Source organism: Pomacea canaliculata, linkage group LG1 (genome assembly GCF_003073045.1).
Source record: "Pomacea canaliculata isolate SZHN2017 linkage group LG1, ASM307304v1, whole genome shotgun sequence".
Classification (NCBI taxonomy): Eukaryota; Metazoa; Mollusca; class Gastropoda; order Architaenioglossa; family Ampullariidae; genus Pomacea; species Pomacea canaliculata.
Window position 1 is genome coordinate 25,062,804 of NC_037590.1, and position 21,656 is coordinate 25,084,459.

The window sequence follows — 21,656 nt, forward strand, 5'->3', positions numbered from 1 at the left end:
GATGCACGCAACCTCACCTGTCTACCCTCCACCCCCCTTTAACCTGCATGCTAGATGATAGGCCCCAAGGCTGGCCAGGTGCTTGGCCTCATTGCTCAATCACGTGACACTCAACCTGTGTCACGCTCTGGTCTAGTGTCAGTGTTCATCGTCCTCAGCATCCTGGTAGTGAAGACACAAGCAGCACTCGGGTAGGCCTGACACAGATAGCTGACTGGCTACCCGACACATGGCCAAGTTATTACCAGTGATACCCTCTACACGAAACGAAATGAAATCCAGTAATCGGTATTTTGGATGCTCGTTGTTCCTGGGTAGATTACTTGAAAAGAAAGTTTAACCGCCATATTAGTTGCAAACTTGACAACCATAAGAGTCCATGTCACAACAGCATGTCAAGAGTTTGACATGAGTGTTTTGTTGTTTGAATCTGTTACACGTGTGTGTTGATGTTTGAAGGGTTGGCTCAAATAAAGTTCTCGGTCATCTGCCTGTCACCAACATATTTTGAAGGATTAAAGATAGTATTACAAACCCCATGTAATAAAAAGACTATACCTGCTAGACATGTTGCTATGGCGCCTTCAGACATGGAGAAGAACACTCGGGTGGCTGACAGTGCGGAAAGGACAGAAAGGACAGTGCGATGGCTGACTGAGAGAGAAAGGCAATCTGAAGAAACAATTTTACAGGAAACAATGGCAACACAGGATGACTGAGACTTGACCCGCAGTTTATCAGTGTCGCCACAGACAGACAAATAATTACTTGGCCTCCTGCGGGACAACAATTACCGGACAACCAAGTCTAGCTTCTCCTTCTGTCTCTTCCCCGCTCTCTCCCTCCCTCTCTCACACACACGCATGCATGAGTGCAAACAAGAACAAGAGAGAGAAAGCTGGGGATGAAGACACGCGGCACGCAGTGGGAGGAGAGATAAAGGTGCACGTGTCCCCTTGTCCTCCCATCCGATCAGACACTGGCAGCTGTGATCGATCAGCGGAGGTCACAGCAAGAAAATCACTTCCACGGCCATGTATCCAGTGAGTAGCGAGGAAATATAATGTTTGGCAAACCACTTAGGATGAGATGTTGAAACACCTTTAAATAGCTGGTAACGATACAGCAGAGATGTGTTTATTAATCAAAACAATAACAATAGAAGTTAGCGAAAAGTTATTTTTAACAGCACGACTTACTGTTTTTATTGACACTTTTTCTGAGATAACGGTTACAGCAGACTTTGTAACAAAGTCAGCAAGGTACCAGGGTACATCAGTGAGATGAATGCCGTCTGGAAGCCGTTGTCTCACAAACGGGTGTCTCTAGAGTCAAATGGCGGATGACCTGACGCACGTGCTGAAGAAGAAAAAAAAAGACCATCAGGTGGGTGAGTCCAGCTAGGGTGGTAGGTGGGGTGGGGATGGTCCAGCACCTCCACTGAATTAAAGACCACCTTGAATGGTTGGTGTTTCTGGTAGTCTCGATAGATGCTGCCCTGAGTACTCTGCACCTCACACAGTGTATGAAGCACTGGGCTGTAGTGTCGGTCTTTGTACCTGTAATCAGTGCTCACCTGTGTGACCGTTAGCCGCTAGACGCACCTTTAGATTCCATCAAACAATTGTCACTCTTTGTCCTCGAGTAATACTTTTAGTGACAAAAGACACTGAAGCCATTAAACTAACTACATCAAATATTTTTGAAATGTAATTTGAGAAACCGAAGCATCACAGACGAAACAAACCGACTTACATTTATCGACTATTGAGTTCTTTACCTTTAGTCAAATATTGTATCTGATTAGATGATGGTACAAAGCTTAACGGACATCTTCAGGAGCAGGTTTATATTAACTCACGAAGTCATTGTTTGTCAAGCTGTATTTATTTACAACCTGCGTATACATCGCTGTTATGTGACTGTAACGCAGCGTCCAGCAGTCAGTTGTCTGGACAGATAGATTGACTGAAAAATAAAATTCAGGAGAGATGTTAGCATCCATACACACACATACATAAAGCTCATAGAAAATGAGAGACAGTGAAGGGGGATCTGAGCCACATGGAATAAACCAACTACAAGGTCTGGGTGGTTCAAAGATCGGCCTCAGAAGAGAACATTAGGAAACTACAGATTTATTTCCCCTTGAATTAACAACATTTCTATGATTTGTCAAGGTTGGGTCTACCTGACATTTGTAATGTCGCAGATGCGTGTCTACCTGTTCCCCACCTGGGTCATTAGTGAAATTTATGTCGTAAGGCGGTGCTACTCACAGACTTCTAAGTAAGTCTGTGGTGTTACTTACCTCATAAGATGACTTGCGACAGTCACGTGGCCTCTGAAAATGAAGACACAATCATGTCAGCAGCCCGTTACTTTGACAAGGGAGGGAAGTACAGGTGTATTGTGGGCCAGAACATAGTGTCCCCTTACTGGCTTACTGGCTTACTGGCTTATCCCCTCACCAATTTTGTAGAGTTGCACAGAATACACAATTTAACGCTGATGGGTTTGAAAGAAAAGCAACAAAATATAATGGTTTTAGTTTTAATATTATTGTTGTTGTTGAAAACACAATAACCGTGTAAACATCGAGCAGCTATTCACACTCAGCCTCAGAATCTTGATACACGATCACACTACAGCAGCTCCTGTAGTTCTTCTCAGAATCGTGAAGGAGAAGTTTGATGGCGAATAACACTGTCTGAGGCTGACACAAGGCCTGCTGTTGTCTCCCTTCGTTCATCTGGAGGTGGTGCTGGCGGCGGTGGCCGTGCGACAACAGCACCGACATGGCGCCCCTGTACGTGGGGTGGGATGGGGTAGGTGGGTGAGAGGTACCTGCACGTTGTACACATTCTAGTATACCATTTGACTCTACATCTACACAGGGCCGCCGAGAGCCAGCCCGGGCCCCGGGACAGACGACCTCTCCGGGCCCCTTGTACTTGTAATCGTAAATTATTTTCCCAGTATATAATGTATGTTTACAATTCGAATCTCAATATCTACTCTTCATTCAGTAACGAAATATAGACTGCAAACAGTAGGACAAGTGCACTAGGTTCTACATCACTACTTGAACATAAAGTTGTTTACATGCGAGTGGTTAGTAAATGAGGACAAATGATGTTAAAGGATCAGACTTGTAGCACCCCGCTCCACAGACCCCCCCCCCCTTTAGTAAGGACTGTTACGTCAGCAGCGATGTCAAAACCTCGACAGATTAGAACAACTGCTAGAGGTATCACATCGCCTTTTGTTCTAAGTGCTGCGAGTTTGTACTAAGCTCACTGACGTGCAAGGAAATGTTCTCTATGTAAGTGATTTATACTTCTACATGTAAAGAGGAAGAACCGAAGAAGTAAATGCCTAAACAAGTCTTCATCGAGTGTCGTTAATAACCTCATTTAAAAAAGTGTTTGCTGCGACGAACAGCAGAGCACATCAGTTATCATTTTTATCAACTTACATAACAAACACGCAGCACCTATCGAAAGTCCCTTCCTATATTATTCCTTTAGCAAAACCGCACGCGCGCGCGCACACATACACACACAATAACTACACACACGCATGCTGTTACACGTAAACAAATATCTGAACTGAACTGTCGCCTTCAGACTCTTTAAAGCAGAAATTTTGAATTCATCCAACTTTTTACGAAGCATAAACTCGGTCGACTTCAAACCCCATCAGTCACTAGCCGTTAAAATACCTGCTGAGTTTTAGAAGACAAAGCAACTGTTTTAAAGACTAGTTAGCTAGTAAGTGTTAATACTTTTAATATTTAAGGAGATTAGAAGGTTTTGTAAAAATGACAGAAAAATAGAAATGTTTAGCATATTTTAGCTGAATCGTAATAGTTCATAGAACAAAGTTATACTGTACTAATATTGTCATTTTACCTGCTGACTAAAAACTTTATGAGCTTTTCTCACAAACTTCATTATTGTCAGTCAATTTGAGACGCTAGTCACTCTCATTGACACTGATGTTCCTGCCTCGTCAAATGCTATTTGCCAATAAACTCGATTACTATACTGTATGGTAGTGTGCGACATCGCAGTTAGTGGGGATGGAACATAGCACGCACACAGGGAGGGTGGAGGCTGGCGATGTGGGGGTCGGGTGGTCGCTGGCCGGGTGACAGCCACGTGACAGAGGGAAGGTGTGAGGGGGTCGACTAGCGACAGGATGCAGGTGCACGGATGTGGATGGATACGCCTAATCAACCATCCAAACAAAGTTATGCAGAGGGCAACCCAGAATCACGAGGTCAGAAGAGTTGGAGGACTTACGGATACATGTATCACCATCTTCAGTGTACCCTGCGCAGCAAACATTCTTCCTGCGATAGGCGAGCTCCGTGACCACTTTGTACGTTGACCTCAGCTCTGTTCTGTAAGCAGCAAATGTTGTTTAACTCGAGATACATGCATACGAAAAAATAGAAAGACGAGACAAAAATGGCGTATCATACGACTACTTCTAAGATGTTAATCTTTTCCTATTCCTTTGGCTAAGGAGCATACACATATTTTAGTTACAGAAGTCTTACAAAACAAGTGCGAGCATGACAACTGTGAAATTATAGGTCACGAATCACATTCGCATACATAAACGCATACACTCACATTCACACTTACCACCAGACCTTCCTATATGCACCAGGCCCTCACTCAGACCAGGCCCTCCCTTTTCGTATACTTGAAGGAAACGAGGTACCCCTAAGCGAAGAAAGTGATGAATCAAATTTTTTTCTCAAAGTTTTGCACCAGACCCTCCTCTCTGCACCAGACCCTCCCATCGACCTGGAACTTTTGTTTAAAAAAAGTTTTGCACCAGGCCCTCCCTTTGCACCAGACCCTCCTCTATGCACCAGACCCTTCCATCGAAGTGGAACTTTTTTTTAGTCTTCTAATGCCAAAGCGAAGAAACTGATGAATCAAATTTTTTTGTTTTGCACCAGGCCCTCCCTGTGAACCAGACCCTCCTCTCTGCACCAGACCCTCCCATCGACCTGGAACTTTTGTTAAAAAAAAGTTTTGCACTAGGCCCTCCCCCGGGTTTGTTTGCTTTTGTTTTGTTTTTTGTTTTTTTGAAAATGGTTAGGGTTAGAGTGTTCTGCAATTCACATTAATTCACGCAACTGGCTGCGTTCTTCATCGACGTGCTCCCACCGCCTAAAGTTGTTTCCTTTCTTTTCATCTGCTTTGCAACGATATTTAAAAGGTTTCAACAAAATGCGAAATGAATGAAAAAAATTGTAAAGCTAGGGAACAGCCAGGCGAGAATGTGCCTCTCTTTACACTTTCGCCAAAGCCACCCCCGAGGCGAGAGTCCGGGGCGTTACTGAGAGCCTGACTCGGCAAAAGCTTTCCCTCCGGTTTGATAGACTTTTTCAGACTCTCGACGCGGAGGCCAGCTACCCCTCACTAAACCGTTCACTCGGTAGTAGTGACAGGCGGTGTGTAGAAAGGGCATCGACGTAATTACTGGGAATTCCTCGTTGATAAGAAGAATTTCAAGCCCCCAATCCCTATCACGAAGGACGTTCAAGGGGTTCGCACTGTTTTCAAAGCATGGTCACATCCACCTTGATTCTTTCTAAAGGCAGCCAGACCTGTTATTGCTCAATCTCTTGTGGCTAAACGCCACTTCTCCCTCTAAGAAGTTAGCACCGATGCGTGAAGAATCGGTGAACTATTTAACAGGCTAGAGACTCGCCCGTTATCGGAATTAATCAGACAAATCGCGCCACCACCTAAGAACGGCCATGCGCCACCACCCACCGAATCAAAAAAAAGATATCAATCTGTCAATGCTTACAGTCTTCGGACTGGGTGTGTTTTACCGTGTTGAATCAAATTAAGCCGCAGGATCCATTCCTGGTGGTGACCTTCCGTCAATTCCTTTAAGTTTCAGCTTTGCAACCATACTTCCCCCTGGAACCCGAAAAGTTTGGTTTCAGAGTCGATGAAGCGACATTTGCACAACGTTTATGGTCAGAACAATGACAGTATTTAATCGTCTTCGAACCTCTGACTAGCTCTTGACTAATGAAAATATGCTTGGCAAATGCTTTCGCAGTTGTTCGTCTTGCGAAGACGACCCTGCGAAGAGCCGCGCACGCTCAGGCTTCGCGCAGTGACCGTCGCGAGACGGACCGCACGACCATGCCTGAGATCCAACTACGAGCTTTTTAAGCGCAACGACTTTAATATACGCTATTGGAGCTGAAATTACCACGGCTGCTGGCACCAGACTTGCCCTCCAATAGATCCTCGTTAAAGGGTTTAAAGTGTACTCATTCCAATTGCGGAGCCTCAAAAGAGTTCCGTATTGCTATTTTTCGTCACTACCTCCCCGAGCCGGGAGTGGGTAAGTTGCGCGCCTGGTGCCTTCCTTGGATGTGGTATCCGTTTCTCATGCTCCCTCTCCGGAATCACACCCTGATTCCCCGTTACCCGTTGTCAACATGGTAGGTCTACCACGTACCATCGACAGTTGATAAGGCAGACATTTGAAAGATGCCTCGCCGGCTCGAGGCCATGCGATCGGCACAAAGTTATCCAGAGTCATTAAAAGGGACGGGGCCGAGACCCCGACTGATTTTGAACTAAGAAAAGCGCTCTTTCCCGGCTTTGACGGGTCGGAGTTGGTTTGCATGTATTAGCTCTAGAATTGCCACCGTTATCCAAGTAGAAATGGATCATCTAAGGAACCTCGACTGATTTCATGAGCCATTCGCGGTTTCACCGTACGAGGCATGGCTTAATCTTTGAGAATAAGTATATGACTACTGGTAGGATCAACCAGAATGCTGTTGGGTGTACACGTAACCGACTCCCACGAAGCAGTCGCCGCTGGAGCGCGGGTCCTGAGTTCGCGGCTGCTTTTCGCTCTTGCAACCGAATCATCGGTTCAAATTTTCAACGTGCGGAGCGTACACCCGATCGACACGGGCGCGCTCATTCACTCGAGACACAGTCAAGCGTTATTCGATACGCCGACGCGGCTGGCCGAAAGGAGCACGACGAACCCCTCTCTGCTCAACCAGCCCACGCCTGAGCCGTGGGAAACGCGACAGCGAAAGCCGCGAATCGCCACCAAGCCAACCTGTACCACACCTTCTTCGGTCCGCGTAGAAACCGGCTCGCAGCAGGACGGGACGCAGACAACGATCACTTTCGACCGAGGGCGTCGCACGCCGAGCGAGCGCTCATTTGCCAACACAAAATCCAAAACTGGGTGAGCACTACATGGCTAATAGTAACCTTTCTCTATTGCCATGTTCACTTTCTCGCGCCTTTCGGCACACCTGCTCCCCATATATATAGCGCCGATTTTGCCCTTCCCTGCCTTGTGCCACGCCTCCCCTTGCACCAGGCCCTCCGCACCAGACCCTCCGCACCAGACCCTCCGCACCAGACCCTCCGCACCAGACCCTCCCTGTTCGGTAAACTTGAAGGAAACGAGTTCCCCTAAGCTTCCAGTACCAAAAATGAAGTTACTAATGACTAGAGTGTTTTCAATGTGTTGCACCAGACCATCCGCTTTGCACCAGACCCTCCGCGCTCGAACGAACATTTTACAAGTTTGGCACCATGCCCTCCGCACCAGACCCTCCGCTCGAACGAACATTTTACAAGTTTGGCACCATGCCCTCCGCACCAGGCCCTCCGCACCAGACCCTCCGCGAGACACAGTCAAGCGTTATTCGATGCGCCGACGCGGCTGGCCGAAACGAGCCACGACGAACCCCTCTCTGCTCAACCAGCGCGCGCCTGAGCCGTGAGAAACGCGGCAGCGAAAGCCGCGAATCACCACCAAGCCAACCCGTACCAGACCTTCTTCGGTCCGCTTCGAAACCGGCTCGCCAGATGACGGGACGCAGACAACGATCGCTTTCGACCGAGGGCTTCGCACGCCGAGCGAGCGCTCATTTGCAGATGAAAAATACAAAACTGTGTGAGCATTTCATATATAGAAACCTTTATAGCCACGGTCCCTTTCGCGCACCTTTCAGGACGCCTGCTTCCCATGTATATAGCGCCGACCTTAACCATACCTGCCTTGTGCCACGCCTCCCATTGCACCAGGCCCTCCGGGCACCTGACCCTCCCTAGGCACCAGACCCTCCGGGCACCTGACCCTCGCTAGGCACCAGGCCCTCCGGGCACCTGACCCTCCCTAGGCACCAGGCCCTCCGGGCACCTGACCCTAACTCTACCGGCACCAGACCCTCCTATTGAACTGAAACTTCCAAGATGATGGGTGAATTCTCATTTGGTACGGTTATCGGGCTGGGTATTGTTGTGATCGTTTTTGTCGGTGTACAGAGAACACAACGTTGTTCGGAATGCGATCAACCGGCGAAAGGAGAAAGCGTTGCTGCTATGGACACATTTGTTCAATTTTTCCCCTATTACTTTCCTTTTTTTTTTTAAACCAGGCCCTCACGCACCAGACCCTCCTCTTCGCACCAGACCCTCCTCTACACCAGACCCTCCTGTATGCACCAACCCTCCCATAGCACCAGGCCCTCCATTTTAGTATACTTGAAGGAATCGAGGTACCCCTAAATTTCTAATACCAAAGCGAAGTTAATGACGAGTAAAGTTTTTTCAAAGTCTTTGACCAGACCCTCCTATCTGCACCAGACCCTCCCATCGAACTGGAATATTTTCAAAAGTTTTGCACCAGGCCCTCCCCCTGGGTTTTTTTTGAAGAAAAAAAAGAAAAAAGCAAAGTAGTAAAAGAGACAAAAGTGGTGTGCTGCTTTACCGGTGCACCCGGTAGCTGCATCACCACCTTTCCCCCTTTGTACTGAGGAGGGGGACTCGAGCCCATCGTCGGAGATGCGTCCGTCTGCGAATGCGGACAAATCTCCTGGTCCAAGGCTCAGTCTCAATAGATCGCAGTGAGGTGGCTGCTCTACTAAGTACGACACCCAGACCGAGAACTAGGTCGTCTACGAATGATTTGGCATCTCCACGTCGCATGGGGTGAAAATCGTCCTGGTCCCCGCCGCGCACTGCTCGGCGCGAGCGGCTGATGACCCCTTCCTGTGGCTTCACCACCGCCGGGGCTGTGACACCGCGGCGTGTATGGCAGCGGCACTGAAAGTATCGTTACATATTCGGGCGGGATTCTGACTTAGAGGCGTTCAGTCATAATCCCTCAGATGGTAGCCTCGCACCATTGACTTATCAGCCAAGCACATAAACCTTTCGGGACGCCTGCTCCCACGTATATACGCCAACCCTAACCATCCCTGCCTTGTGCCACGCCCCCCTCCAAATTTCTAACCGGGTGCGAGCCGTTCAGGCCCTCCCTAGGCACCAGACCCTCCCGAATCCCTTCAGCCGTTGCCGGTGTACAGCGCTGCCGAGAGACCGTTGTGAGTCTTTTTTCCGATTTTTGCCCATCGTTTGAGAAAAGACACTAGGCCTACAGCAAGCGATGCTCGTTAACAACGATTCCATTTGAATTCCCTGGGGAAATTATTATCCATTTTATTTCTATTGATGTTTTGGTCAAAACAAGACTTGCATGACCATGAGAAATTAGAGAGAGGATAAAATATGTTACTTTTGTTTCAATTTTTTTTTTCTACACTTGTATTGCTTTATTTTGCTTCAGTGCTGAAAGAAAGTGCACATCAAGATAGTGAACATGGTGGCTTAGAAGATTTATTTTTATGATCAGCGAAACCAAACCCATTTGACTGGACTAAACAGAGATGGAAAAATGCAAGACTGGGATAGCAGACTTCTCGATTCATTTCAAAACTGACACCATTGCTCTATTGATGACAGACAGGTGTATGTTGAAGATGACGTGTTTAATGAAGATGAGGCTGAACCTTACACAGTACTTGTCTCATACATTTCATACATCGCAAGTCTGTTACATGCCACACACCATAATTCTTACACAGGAACGCGTTATGGTACAGGTCCCACACGTCACCCAGGCCACACGTCATCATACTCACACGTGTTGTTGTTTTGCTCACCTGCATCTCCTACATCGCGGAGGAAAATGCCAACACCACGTGTTAGTGCAGACTTCGTGCGCGTGCTGAGTCACAACAGTTTTGTACATCAGGTACCTGGTGAGAGTTTAGAAAAACAGTTACACACAAATACTTAGACACAACTCACGTGCCTGTGTGCGCCAGGTATTCGGTGGGAGTTTAAAGAAGCCGTTACACAGAAACAACAGACTGGACATCTAATCTAAAAAATGTTATTTCCACGAAGGCACATTTCACAAAATACCATTTGCTTTATTATATTACAGTTTGACTATCATGCACTCGACTAAACCTTTAGGCTAGGGCAACGGCCGTGAGATATGTATGTGTAAACCTTGACATAAACTGTGTATTAAAATATCAAGAAAAATATTTCAGAAGCGAGTAGAATGAAAGGAGGCAAGAAATCTGATTTTTTTTTTTTAAATATCAAATTTATCACGAAATTTGACAAGAGCTTTCATTAGGCCACGTGCGTTTGAAATGCTGACAATAAAACACATCTGGATACTTACGACTCCTGTACAGTGCACTCAGTACCAGTCACATTGCCTGAGGTCACACCTTGCACCACGTGGAAAATAAGAAAACAGACCAGAAATCCCAATGGAGCAGGACACTTCAGCTTCGTGTTCATTTTCTGACCCTGCAATAATACTGTACTTTATTTCGTCTTCCTGTAAACAGTAATATTCCTGGGATGATAGATTATCCCCTATATTATCTACCTTGATGGGTGTTAGTTCCTTTGTGCACTATTCTACAGTAGCTGCATGGAAGAAAAGAGACTGCTCATGTAAATGACACTGAAGACGATGTTACACTAGATTTTACTTCCAAGAAGTACAGTATTCCATGGAGAGCCAACTGTCAGCCTGTTATTTTAGACTGTAAGCAGGGCCGCCGAGAGCCACCCGGGCCCCGGGACAGACGTGTTTGCGTGTTTGTACGTGTATGTATGTGTGGGTGTAAGCGTGTATGAGTGTGTGAATGTGTCAGTATTTATGTGAGTGTATAAGTATGTGTATTTATGTATATATATATATAAGTGTGTGTGTAATTATGTGCATGTATGCGTACATGAGTGTATTTATGTGTATGTATATACAGTGTTGTCCATAGGAATGGGAATCCCATGGGAAACGTCCCATGGATGGGATGGGACGGGACAGCACACATTTGTATTTCCCATGGTAGTCGATACTTCATATTGCAAAATAAATTTACTGTTATTTCATTCATCAAGGATTTAAATCTTTCCTCTGAATCATCTATTGTATGTGAAGTAGCAGGAATTATAGAACAAAAGACGAAAAGTGGTTTTCAGTGTTGTCCATAGGATTGTTAATACCATGGGAATCCCATGGGAAACGTCCCGTGGGATGGGACGGGATGGGACAGGCATAAATTGCCATGGGACGGGATAGAAAAATATGTCCCATGGGCAACCCTGTGTATATATGTATACATGTTGAAATAGGTGTGTAAGTGTATATTTATGTTTCTATATGGGTACATTTGTGTATACGTGTGTTTATGTATATATGTGTATATTTATGTGTGTGTATGTATGTACTTGTGTGGGTGTATGTGTGTCTTTGTGCATATGCGTATTTATGTGTGTATATGCATGTATGTGTGTATGTGTTCACGCGCGCCTGCGTACACCTATTCCTTCATTTTATTATTCTCATTTACATAAAATTGTTGTATAAAGTTTAATAATAAAAGAACAACAAGTGATAACAGCAAGACCCTCAGACTGTAACCTACTTAAAGAACTTCACTCTCAATCACAATCACCAGGAGTGCCGGCTGCTGTTTAATGCTGCACTGCGGCTGTTGTTCCTCCGTTTTGCCTCCTTCTTAATGACGTGGGTGAGGACGGAAATGAGTTCATTGGCTACCCACACCTACCCGGCCGCCTGTCCTCCCGGCATTGATCTCTGTGATCACCGTGCAGCCGGTGTCGGGGGGCGGGGCTGTGGTCAACGTACTGCCGTCTGCTGGCTGCATGGGAGGGGGGACCTAAGTCCTCGTGAATATTCATGTCTTACTTGCTGCTGTAGGTAATGCCCTGCTGGAAGCTCCGCATGTCTGCCGTATTTCCCAGAACAGATTTTCGAGACAGAGGGTGGTGAGGTTCCTTCTAGCATCCGTCTTTTGCCACCATCTGTACCCAGCCGTTAGCTTGATTGTAATTAAGCTCTCAAACAGGCTCACCATCCGCGACAACTTATTCAGCAGACTGCCCTCTGCTCAATGGACAAGCCCTCCAAAAAAATGTGAGAAAATTTCTTGATCTAATGAAGGTAGTAACAAGGGAGTGTACTAGTGACCGTGAGACATCAGCAACCACCACCACCACCACCACCACCACCAGTAGCAAAGGCAACATCACGGACAGGCAGCCACATGCAGAGAAAGAAGATCGTGGCCGAGATGAGAGCTGAACCCAGAAGTCACCAGCTGAGGAAGAAAAATATTCAAATGTCACCATGAACCTGATTAAAAGTATAGACGTACAAAGAAAACATCTTTTTTATCATCCTTCTTATCAACAGCCTTCTCCTTTGTCTCTCTTTCTATCACATTACTTGTCGGTAGTCTTATCATCTGTCTTGCTGACATCATTGCCATGCTATTGACGGTCTTTGCAAATAGTCTTGTTTATCCAACTTTTGAGGACTCCTTTACTTCAATTGTTCAAAATTAACTTCCACTGCTATACATATATCACGAATTCCCGAACGTTTTGTTTCTTTAAGACAGGATTTTCAGATGGTAAGTCTACAATATCAATATTGTGTTCCTCCTGCCATTTAAGTGTATCTTGTTACATGTATGGAGATATTATTTTGATGAAGAGCATATCCTTCTCGGTGATATCACTAAACAAACTGAAATAAAGTAGGAAGAACAGTTTTTATTTCCCAAAGTCCGGGGTTAGGTTTACCTACTAACAATGCAATTTCAGTCGCCATTACCGTTAAAGTGGACCCCAGTTCACACCATCACAAAATCACCACCTGACAGTCGCTTTAAAAAATATTCCTCCTTCTTGCCAACATCACCGTCCAAACGAAACATTCATTTTTTTTAAATTTCTGTTTTAGCCATTCACTGGAGCGACCTTCTCACGACTTTCACCCAATTTTCTCTCGACTTTTTTCCGACTTTGTCTCCATTTTTCCTGACTTTCATTCCATGTTTCTTCCGAGTTTCTTCTCCCTATTCCCGCTCGCACAGGCCGCGCTACGTCCGTCTTCCTGCCTTCAGTCAGCGCGTGATGTGGGCGGAACCCTGTCGTCAGTCAGTGTTGAAGTGGTAGTGGAGAGAAAAATCCTGACCAGCTTGTAGTGAGTGCCAGTGTACACGAAGATATTCTTGTAGAACGTCACGTGGCCACTTGCTAAAGATGTCAGGACATGGTGCTATGGTGATAAAGACCAACCTGACCCAGCTTGCAAGAACTCATGGGTCCCTTAAGGGCCTCTTGTGTGAGTAGAGTGGAACCCTTTGGGGAAACCAGTTTAGGAACCCAGCGGGTTTTGGAAGCTGTGAACTTAAGGAACCCAGGTGGGAATTCCCGCGAGTAACCCTCGTTTCCTGCGAAAGCCTCGTTTGTAGTCCACATCTAACCCTTCAAACACCCTGTCTCTTAAATAAACCCTAGGGACTTCAGGGAAAATAATGGCAGTAAGTGACTCAAATCAACAAGTTAATTAAGAGTCTAATTAAAGCTCTTCTTTATGAAAGCAGGAAAATGTCAGTGGTCATAGTTAATAGACACACAGACTGCTCACTTTGACACCAGGAGAAACAAGTGACTGAATTATTTTATAAATGAATTCTATGTTTATTCCCAATAAAATACTAAATTATTTTGTACTTCATAAAAAGTGTATTATTTGCTCATACAAATATTACACTGACCACGGATCCTTGTCAGGAGAGTTAACCTGTAAGCCGATGGTTATGAGTGTGTGTGTGTGGTTTGCCCTTAAGTTTTAAACTTTTTGAATAGTGCGACACGATCACGTGACAACTTGCCTGCGAAGTCGAGGGCAGGCAGCGGGCTGTGGGAGAAAAAGCTACACATACACACATACGGGTCATTATCACCGCCCAGAGGTCATGCCCTGTCTCAACTTTCGTCAGTTTAGGATCCCATTACACATCTGCCTCCTGTTCCCTCCCTTCCCTTAAGGAACCCAAGACCTTCCCGCCTCTCTTGCAGGCTGAGGAACGTTTTGCGGTATTTTTTCAGATATCAGTAGATGTAGGCGATATAAACCTAACCTGTATATTTCAGCCCCCAAATTTAAAGCTGATATTTACAGGTTAGGTTTATATGGCCTATACCTTTATCTGCAAAAATCGCAAACCATTCAGGTTGGTGTTTAGGAAAGGACGACTGAGTGTCGAGAGATGGAGACCTCTGTACCACGTGTTCATATGATGGCATGTGTACAGTGTCACACAATGGCGACTTGTGTATAGTTGTCAAGGGGAAATGATTTATTGTCGGAGCATATTGCTGGTATCTTGGTGATAAAAAAGTCGAATTTCATTTCGAACCTCTGTAACAGCAGCATCATTCTGCTCCAAAGGAGAGCAAAACTAATTTTACTGGAGTTACAGTCCCTACCCAGACTTTCTGTTTTAATTAAAAACTCTCACGGAGCTAACCTTTTTTTTTTCTCGGGTTCGATGCTAGGAAACTTGACCTGTCCTATCGCTGACCTGCTAACCCAGCGGCCTGATAGACTGAGTGTTGTAGCCACCATGCATAATTAAACATTGTAAACACCAGTCACTCTCGTCACATAAGCTTATTATTTTGTTCCCTCAGTGAATAACGAACATGGTAACGGATCTTTGCTTGCAGTTCCTCCTTTCTGATGTTTGTAATAAAACTTCTTCCATTCCGTCTAGCCATTACTTGTAAAAGGTCGAATCTAGTCATTATTTGTATAATATGGCGTCTCGAGCCATCAAGCCGTTCCTCCGCCCCTCCGTCTGTTCATCTGTCCAACAGTCTCTAATCTCGCGCCTGAGTCCATTCACGGTAACTTCTGTTACACATTCAATACATAGACGTGCAACACCCCACTCCTCCCGTCCCTCTCCCCCCACCACACACACAGGATTCAGGACTGGTTGCTTGTCTCCGTCTCCATGAGATGGGGCCTGTCCTGTAGGCAGCAGGTTACACTGAATGCTGGACATTGACAAAGGACGACTTATCAGCAGACCCAGGGGGACGTTGACAAATTTCATTACCCGACACGTGCGGCCCTTTGCCTCTCGTGGACAATGGAAGTAATGTGTAACGACATGGCCAGTGCTTCGTCTTCCAGAACTTCTTGTCTCGGCTTGGTACGGGTACAGGGAGAACCTTCTCACCCAAGTTCATAGCAACAGACTAAAATAAAAATGAACCTTCTGCCCAGTTTTGTCAGGTAGTAAGTCCTGGACAGCTTACAGACTTGTTTCACGGACAGTTTACTTGCTTATGTCAGGAACAGTTTACTGTTTATGTCATGGACAGTTTACAACATCCTCCAAGGCAGCCAGACTACAACCAGAGAACTTTCAGACTTTACAGTACTACAGGAATAGAGAGATAGCTGTAAGCAGTCTGAAGGGAGGGAAGTCACCTGGCGTTGACAACATCCCCAGGTGTCCAAGCAAGGCAAGTGGCCCCCTAAATAAAAGCAGTCACTAGTCGAGCCCCTTCCGAAAAGGGAAACAGCAAGAAGGCCAAGCTACAGACACTCAGGCAAAGCCATGACTAAAAGTCGTCCGAGACTGCCTGAACATCACTGCCGAGGAGATGCTAACAGGGGATCAGGCAGGTGGACAGCTGAGAAGATCTTGAAGTGTTGCACCCTGAAAAAAAACATCTAGCGGATGGATTTCCACCATCGACTTTTGACAGAGTGCGGCAGGAGGGAATGGGGCATGTGGGAGGGGGGCATGTGCCGCGAAAATTCGGCATCGACGAGGTCCTAATGTTCTGTTTAGGTCATCGTAGCTGTGTAAAGGAGGTCAATGAGTGCAGGACTGTTGAACAACCAGCAGCAAAGCAACAGTGAGCATTTGCCCTTTCACCTGACTTGCTCAACATCTCGCGAGAACCCCTTCACAACCACATCGACTCCTTCTCCAATAGTGGGATGTCATGGGCTTTTCAGATGACAATGACCCGATAACAGGCTGCAACAGAGGATTGCAGGACATGACAAACAGATGACAAACAGACTGACAAACAGACTGACAAACAGCGCAAACAGAATGGCAAGAGCACGCTCCTGGTCAGTGCACGGTAAAGCAGAGAGCTCCATGAATGGAGAAGAGCGCGAGCAGGGTAGCAGCTCGGGGTACTTGGGCAGGCCTGACGAGAGGGGGGGACAGGGGGGTCTGGTGTACCAGGGCCCGCGGCTGTCAAGGGGGCCCGGTCTTGGTCAGTGGATTTTTTTTTTACATTATATACTGGGAAAATAATTTACGATTACAAGTACAAGGGGCCCGGAGAGGTCGTCTGTCCCGGGGCCCGGGCTGGCTCTCGGCGGCCCTGTACTTGGGTGCAGCTCTTTCCAGAAATGACAGGTGCACGGCAGACATCGTCCTATCAGCAATGACGTCATGTACCCAACGGTGTCAAGAGCTACACAGGTCACGGACAGTCACGTGCCTGCATCTGATGAAGGCATTTCATGTTGCTAAAAATAGACCTCTTAAACTCACAGATATCTCTAACATTAAAGACAGGAATGTCTGCTTGAAAAAAGAGCAAATCTGGTGAAAGTAAATGTAATGGTAGAAAAAATGGATTCAGAAAGAGTTTTATTTTAAGGTATAGGGGAAAAGCATAAAAAGCGCGCGCTCAGTCGCACAAGCAGATGTTGACCCTGGTCTGTACAGACACGTGTGTTCTCAGGCGTTAGACACAAATCATCATTACAGCTTGTCAACTGACAAATTGAATTCCTAATACTACTGCGGGTAAAGGAGGACTTTCTGCCTTTCAAATTCTTGCTATTGCCTTTGCTGCCGACTCGAAGAGGATGGACTGAAATCTCCACTAGAGGGCGTCCGTTACAAAACACGCTTTGCCAACAGAGTTGGTGATAATTTGACATTTGATGTGTAACATATGGATGTACAAATACTACTTATACAGCATGGCGACTAAAAAATACAGCTTTGCTTGTTACATGGCTCTTGCGAGAACCATATTTGAATAACGTATTGTTGACGGTAATAACGAATTGTTGACGGTGATAACGAATGGTTGACGGTGATAACAAGGCTCAATCAACTCTTCACAACTGCAGTGTGGACATGAACAGTGCTAGTCATCATCTGACTCGCCACAACGACTCCAAGAAACATCACTCCGATGTTGTCAAAGTAAAGACGATATAGCATTGAGGCTGACTGCTGGGTGTCAGGTGACAAAGGCCTCTAGTTATCTCCCCAGTCCAAGAGCTCATCCCCAAAAAGCTGTTGACCCCTGTGCAGCCGTTTGTTCCGCGGACGAAAGGGTGAGCAAGGGCGTCGGCAGCATGAAAGAAAACATCTTCCGTTGAACTGTCGTTGTGTACACGTCAGCACCTGACACGAGAGGCGAGACAAAAGCTCGCTCTTTGTTTCATCTGTTTTTCGGTTCCTTTGATAATGTTCGTGACTACAGCTCTGCTGCTTAAAAAGAATGACAACTTTGAAAAGTGTGTTTGACGTCCGTTGTCGTCCTGCCTCGTGGGTTTATGTCCTGAAAGCCCCGGAGTCTCATGGCGGCCACTCCACGTCTGACAAGCAGCTCGGAGCCTGGAGTACCAGGAGCACTCGGTCATAAAACCCTCGCAGTGCAGCCACACAACAACAAACCACGCTTCTGATAAAAGGACAGATGATCTAACATTCTGCACCGCTCGACATCTTGAATTTAAAAATGTTTGCTGCGATGTGCACTTAAGAAGTAAACAGCAAGTTATTTTTATCCTGTCACCCGCCTCCCCCCTTCTCTCTATCCCCCTCTTGCTCTGCCAGAGATTTCTCGTGCACTGGTGTTATTACGATAATGATGGCGACGGTTGATTTCTCCGGCAGACATGAGCCACAGGACGCGAGGCTTTCTACAGCGGCCATGACACACGAGTAGTACAGGGAGCAAGGGCTGTCCCAGCATGCATCTCTCATTATACAGCCTCCACTTCTTGCCGACACCAACAGCAAATCAATTGCTTTCACTGACACATCTTCACAGTAATGGAGGAAAATTGCGGGGTTTTTGCAAAATCATTAATTGATATTTTCCTAATGACCACGTCTCCGAGTTTTAGGTTTTTTTCTTATCAAGGAGAGTCAGCAGCGGGCTGGCATCGCATTAAGGACGGGACCCTGGACCTGGGGCTGAGCTAGTTATGGAGATGTGTGGCCGCCCATCATCTACACAACATCGGAAACAGTAGAAGTCAGGCTTCTGGCACCAGGTTCTTATTTCTACATTTGAGCCTACGTGTAGTTAAGGCGCTTGGACCAAAGTGTTGTGCATCCTTGGCAAGGAATATGAAACCCTTGAAAACCCAAGATTGAGATGCAGTGAGCCCCTCGACCAGTGAAGCTGCTGCAGTTTACTTGGCTAACACAAACTCTGCTTACTTGTCCTTCCCTTCACCCCACCTCTTCTTGTCCTGGGTGTTGGCATATCCACGTGTTTGTTTATGTGTGTGTGTGAATTTGAGTGAAAGGAAAGTTCCGCTCGCTACGACTGCCCTCATTGTGCTGCCGTCTGGCGGGCATCCCTGTGTAGTCCCCGACTCCTTGGTGCTGCCGGCTCTCCAGTCAAGTCGCCACTGATGAGGATGGATCGTGTGGGCGACAGCTGCGCCCCTAGGTCTCCATTCTTCCTGCGGCCTCGAATCTTTTGCCAACGGCCATCTGTCTGTCTTCTTAGTGACCGTTTGTCTTCCTAGAAACGTCCGTGCAGCAGTGAATCGTACTTTATGCTCGTTTATCAAAGTCAGATTCTATAAAAGGGTCATCCTGGGAACATATCCCTTTAACATCGCCCGTCAGTACCCGGAGACCCCTCTCTTCCATCAGCGGCCAGGCGAGTAAACAAGGGTTGTAATCACGTAGAAGAATAAGGGACCCAAAACGAGATACGAACCTGAGAATTCCTGTTGCTAGTGTGTTGGCGCTGGTGCTGTCCTCCTTGTTGGGGATCGCATAACAGTTCCTAGCTTCTACACTGCAGAGAAAGCAAAAATCCAAATTTTGTTTACATTGCTTGTTTGTTCGATCCTTATCAAATTTTACAGGAGTACTCCTTTCGTCTTCGGAAGGCCATAGACTGCAGTTTGGTTTCTGCCTTTCGCTGCGTGACATCTTTATTGCAGTTTTTATGTTACCTATGATTAATGTTCCCATTTCAAAATGTTACTGGGCTTTAAATGCAAAGCAACACAAAGAATTATTTCTCAGTGATTTTGTTTTGACTAACATAAACATCGTCTTTCTTCCACGTCACTGACATAGTCACTTCATCTACGAGACAGGCAGAATGGGATGGAAAGAAAGCGTGGTAGAGAGACAGAGGGATAAATAGGCTTTACAACCAAAGAAAATGAGTTGTCAACATTACCCAGTTTTCAGACCTCTGGAGTACATGTTTCATTATTTCTGTATATCAGACATGTCAATTATTAAATGGAAAAAGCTTAATAAAATCAAGTGGTGGATACAACACTAAAATTTCAGAGTTGGTAGAGTACGAGGGAGAAACTAACCCAGGCTACACAAAGTATAAATATTCATGTTTGAAATTCTGCCTCGTTTAAGCAAAACTGTTGACATTAGAATTGTGCTTTGGAAGACCGTATGTTGTAATGAAGTAAAGCCAGTTAGTAACAAATACGAGTTGTAGAACTGTGGATATTTAACTTGCTGTTGCAGTCTAGAATATTAATGACATCCATCATCTCGTCTGAACTCTCGAGCAGAACGTGGCTGCAAGTATTCTTTACGACATTTTCCTGCTCGCTGCTTCTGACTTGAAGTTACCAGCTTGAGTTGTCTAAGATAAACACAAACAAAGGGCAAGACAGCAGACGACTGGCGTTTTCACACGTTCCCTCAAATGAACAGAGACAAGCGGCGTCAGGGTGTGAAGTCACTCCACCAACGGCATTCTGGGCCGTCACACGTGATGCCTTCTCAACCAGCGCGAGACAGAGACAGAGACAGAAAAACACAAAAGAGCAGTGATGCATGACCAGAAGTGAAAAACTGAGGTAAAAAAAGTTAAGAGAAAGGAAAACGGTGATGTGAATTAGACTCATAAATAATTGTAAGTCAAAGCTGTTAGCTTGTTTCATTAAACTCATAAATAATTGTGTATTAAGACTGATAAGCTACCAGGACCATAAGTAATATTAAGTCAAGATTATTAGCACTTTCTTTTTTGTAAAAGAGCTTGCTGGCAAATATAAAGCCGGTTTTTAGCTAAACAGTCAAGATGTATGAAGTGCGATAGTCAAAAGCTTTGATAACATCAAAATCAAAGACTCGACCAGTCGAAAGATCCAACTGACATTATATGTTAGTATATCTTGCATTAATTTCATAGATAAACAGCAGTCACTCAAGCCATCAAGGCGCTGAATAAAAGGTCTGTGAGTGCAGTACTTCTCAACAAGTAACTGAAGAGACTTGCAATACAAAACAATTTTATTAACCTACAAGGGGAGTTAAAGGCAAGATTTACAGGTGCTCATGCGCTGGCAGTCTGCGGCTGAGTGTTTGCATATACATGTTGTCTGTAGTGAATAGTTGATATATATAAAGTGCAGCAAGACCAACAGTAGGTGCACATGGTAGACTGTATTAGATGATCTCAGGTTCAATCACCATCACGGTCAATGGAACTCATCATGACCATTACACCATCGTCTCCATTGACATTGATGTGAAATCCTTGTGCGACTTGCGACTGGCAGACGGCATTGATCTGCAACACATTATCAACAACCTGACAGAAAGAATTGTATATGAGAGGGAGACTAGCACTGACCAGAGCAAAGTCATGATGAACACCAGCAAAGCACAGACACAGACGAACGAAGAACAAGTCCAAGAGAAGAACAACTTCACGCCCTTGGAACCAGCCTGTCCAGCGATGACAGCTATACAACTGAATTCTTCATCAGGATGGCAACATCGACAGCAGCAATGGCCAGCCCAACAGGATGTAGCAAGTACAAGTACAGACTGTACAGGCCCCTCAGGCTCCATCCCGCTGTGTGGATGAGAGGTGTGGCCTCTGTCTACTGACACATTAAAAAAAATACTCCAGGAATTCTGTACTAAGTGCCTGGAGAAACAGCACCGAGGTCCTGTATTGAGCACACGACCAACAAACATCTACAGCAATAAACTTGTCGTACCGCAGGGTTTGCTTACCGGCGATCAAAGAAGGTTGAAGTAGTAAACATTGTCAGCCGCCAACGTGTGGCCAGTCGGCCCGGCGACAGAACGGGTAGTCCACCATGGGGCGATTACCCGTCAATAAAGTAAATGATGTTGAGAATACAAT

General features: G+C 45.8%; 1 protein-coding gene and 1 long non-coding RNA gene across 2 annotated transcripts in view; one reads left to right on the forward strand and one right to left on the reverse strand.

Annotated features, from left to right (window-relative positions):
• Nucleotides 1-852: 852 nt before the first annotated feature.
• The window catches only part of LOC112560750 (atrial natriuretic peptide-converting enzyme-like), a 55,710-nt gene continuing 34,906 nt past the window's right edge, over nucleotides 853-21,656 (forward strand). The window contains exon 1 of the mRNA XM_025232790.1: nucleotides 853-1,043. Coding sequence (XP_025088575.1) covers nucleotides 868-1,043 — 176 coding nt within the window. The 5' untranslated portion in view covers nucleotides 853-867. The remainder of the gene's footprint in view (nucleotides 1,044-21,656) is intronic.
• Nucleotides 1,377-4,372, reverse strand: LOC112573095. Its single transcript, XR_003101162.1, has 3 exons — nucleotides 4,314-4,372; nucleotides 2,312-2,344; nucleotides 1,377-1,968 (listed from the first exon to the last, which is right to left on the reverse strand). It is a non-coding gene; the product is annotated as an uncharacterized LOC112573095 (long non-coding RNA).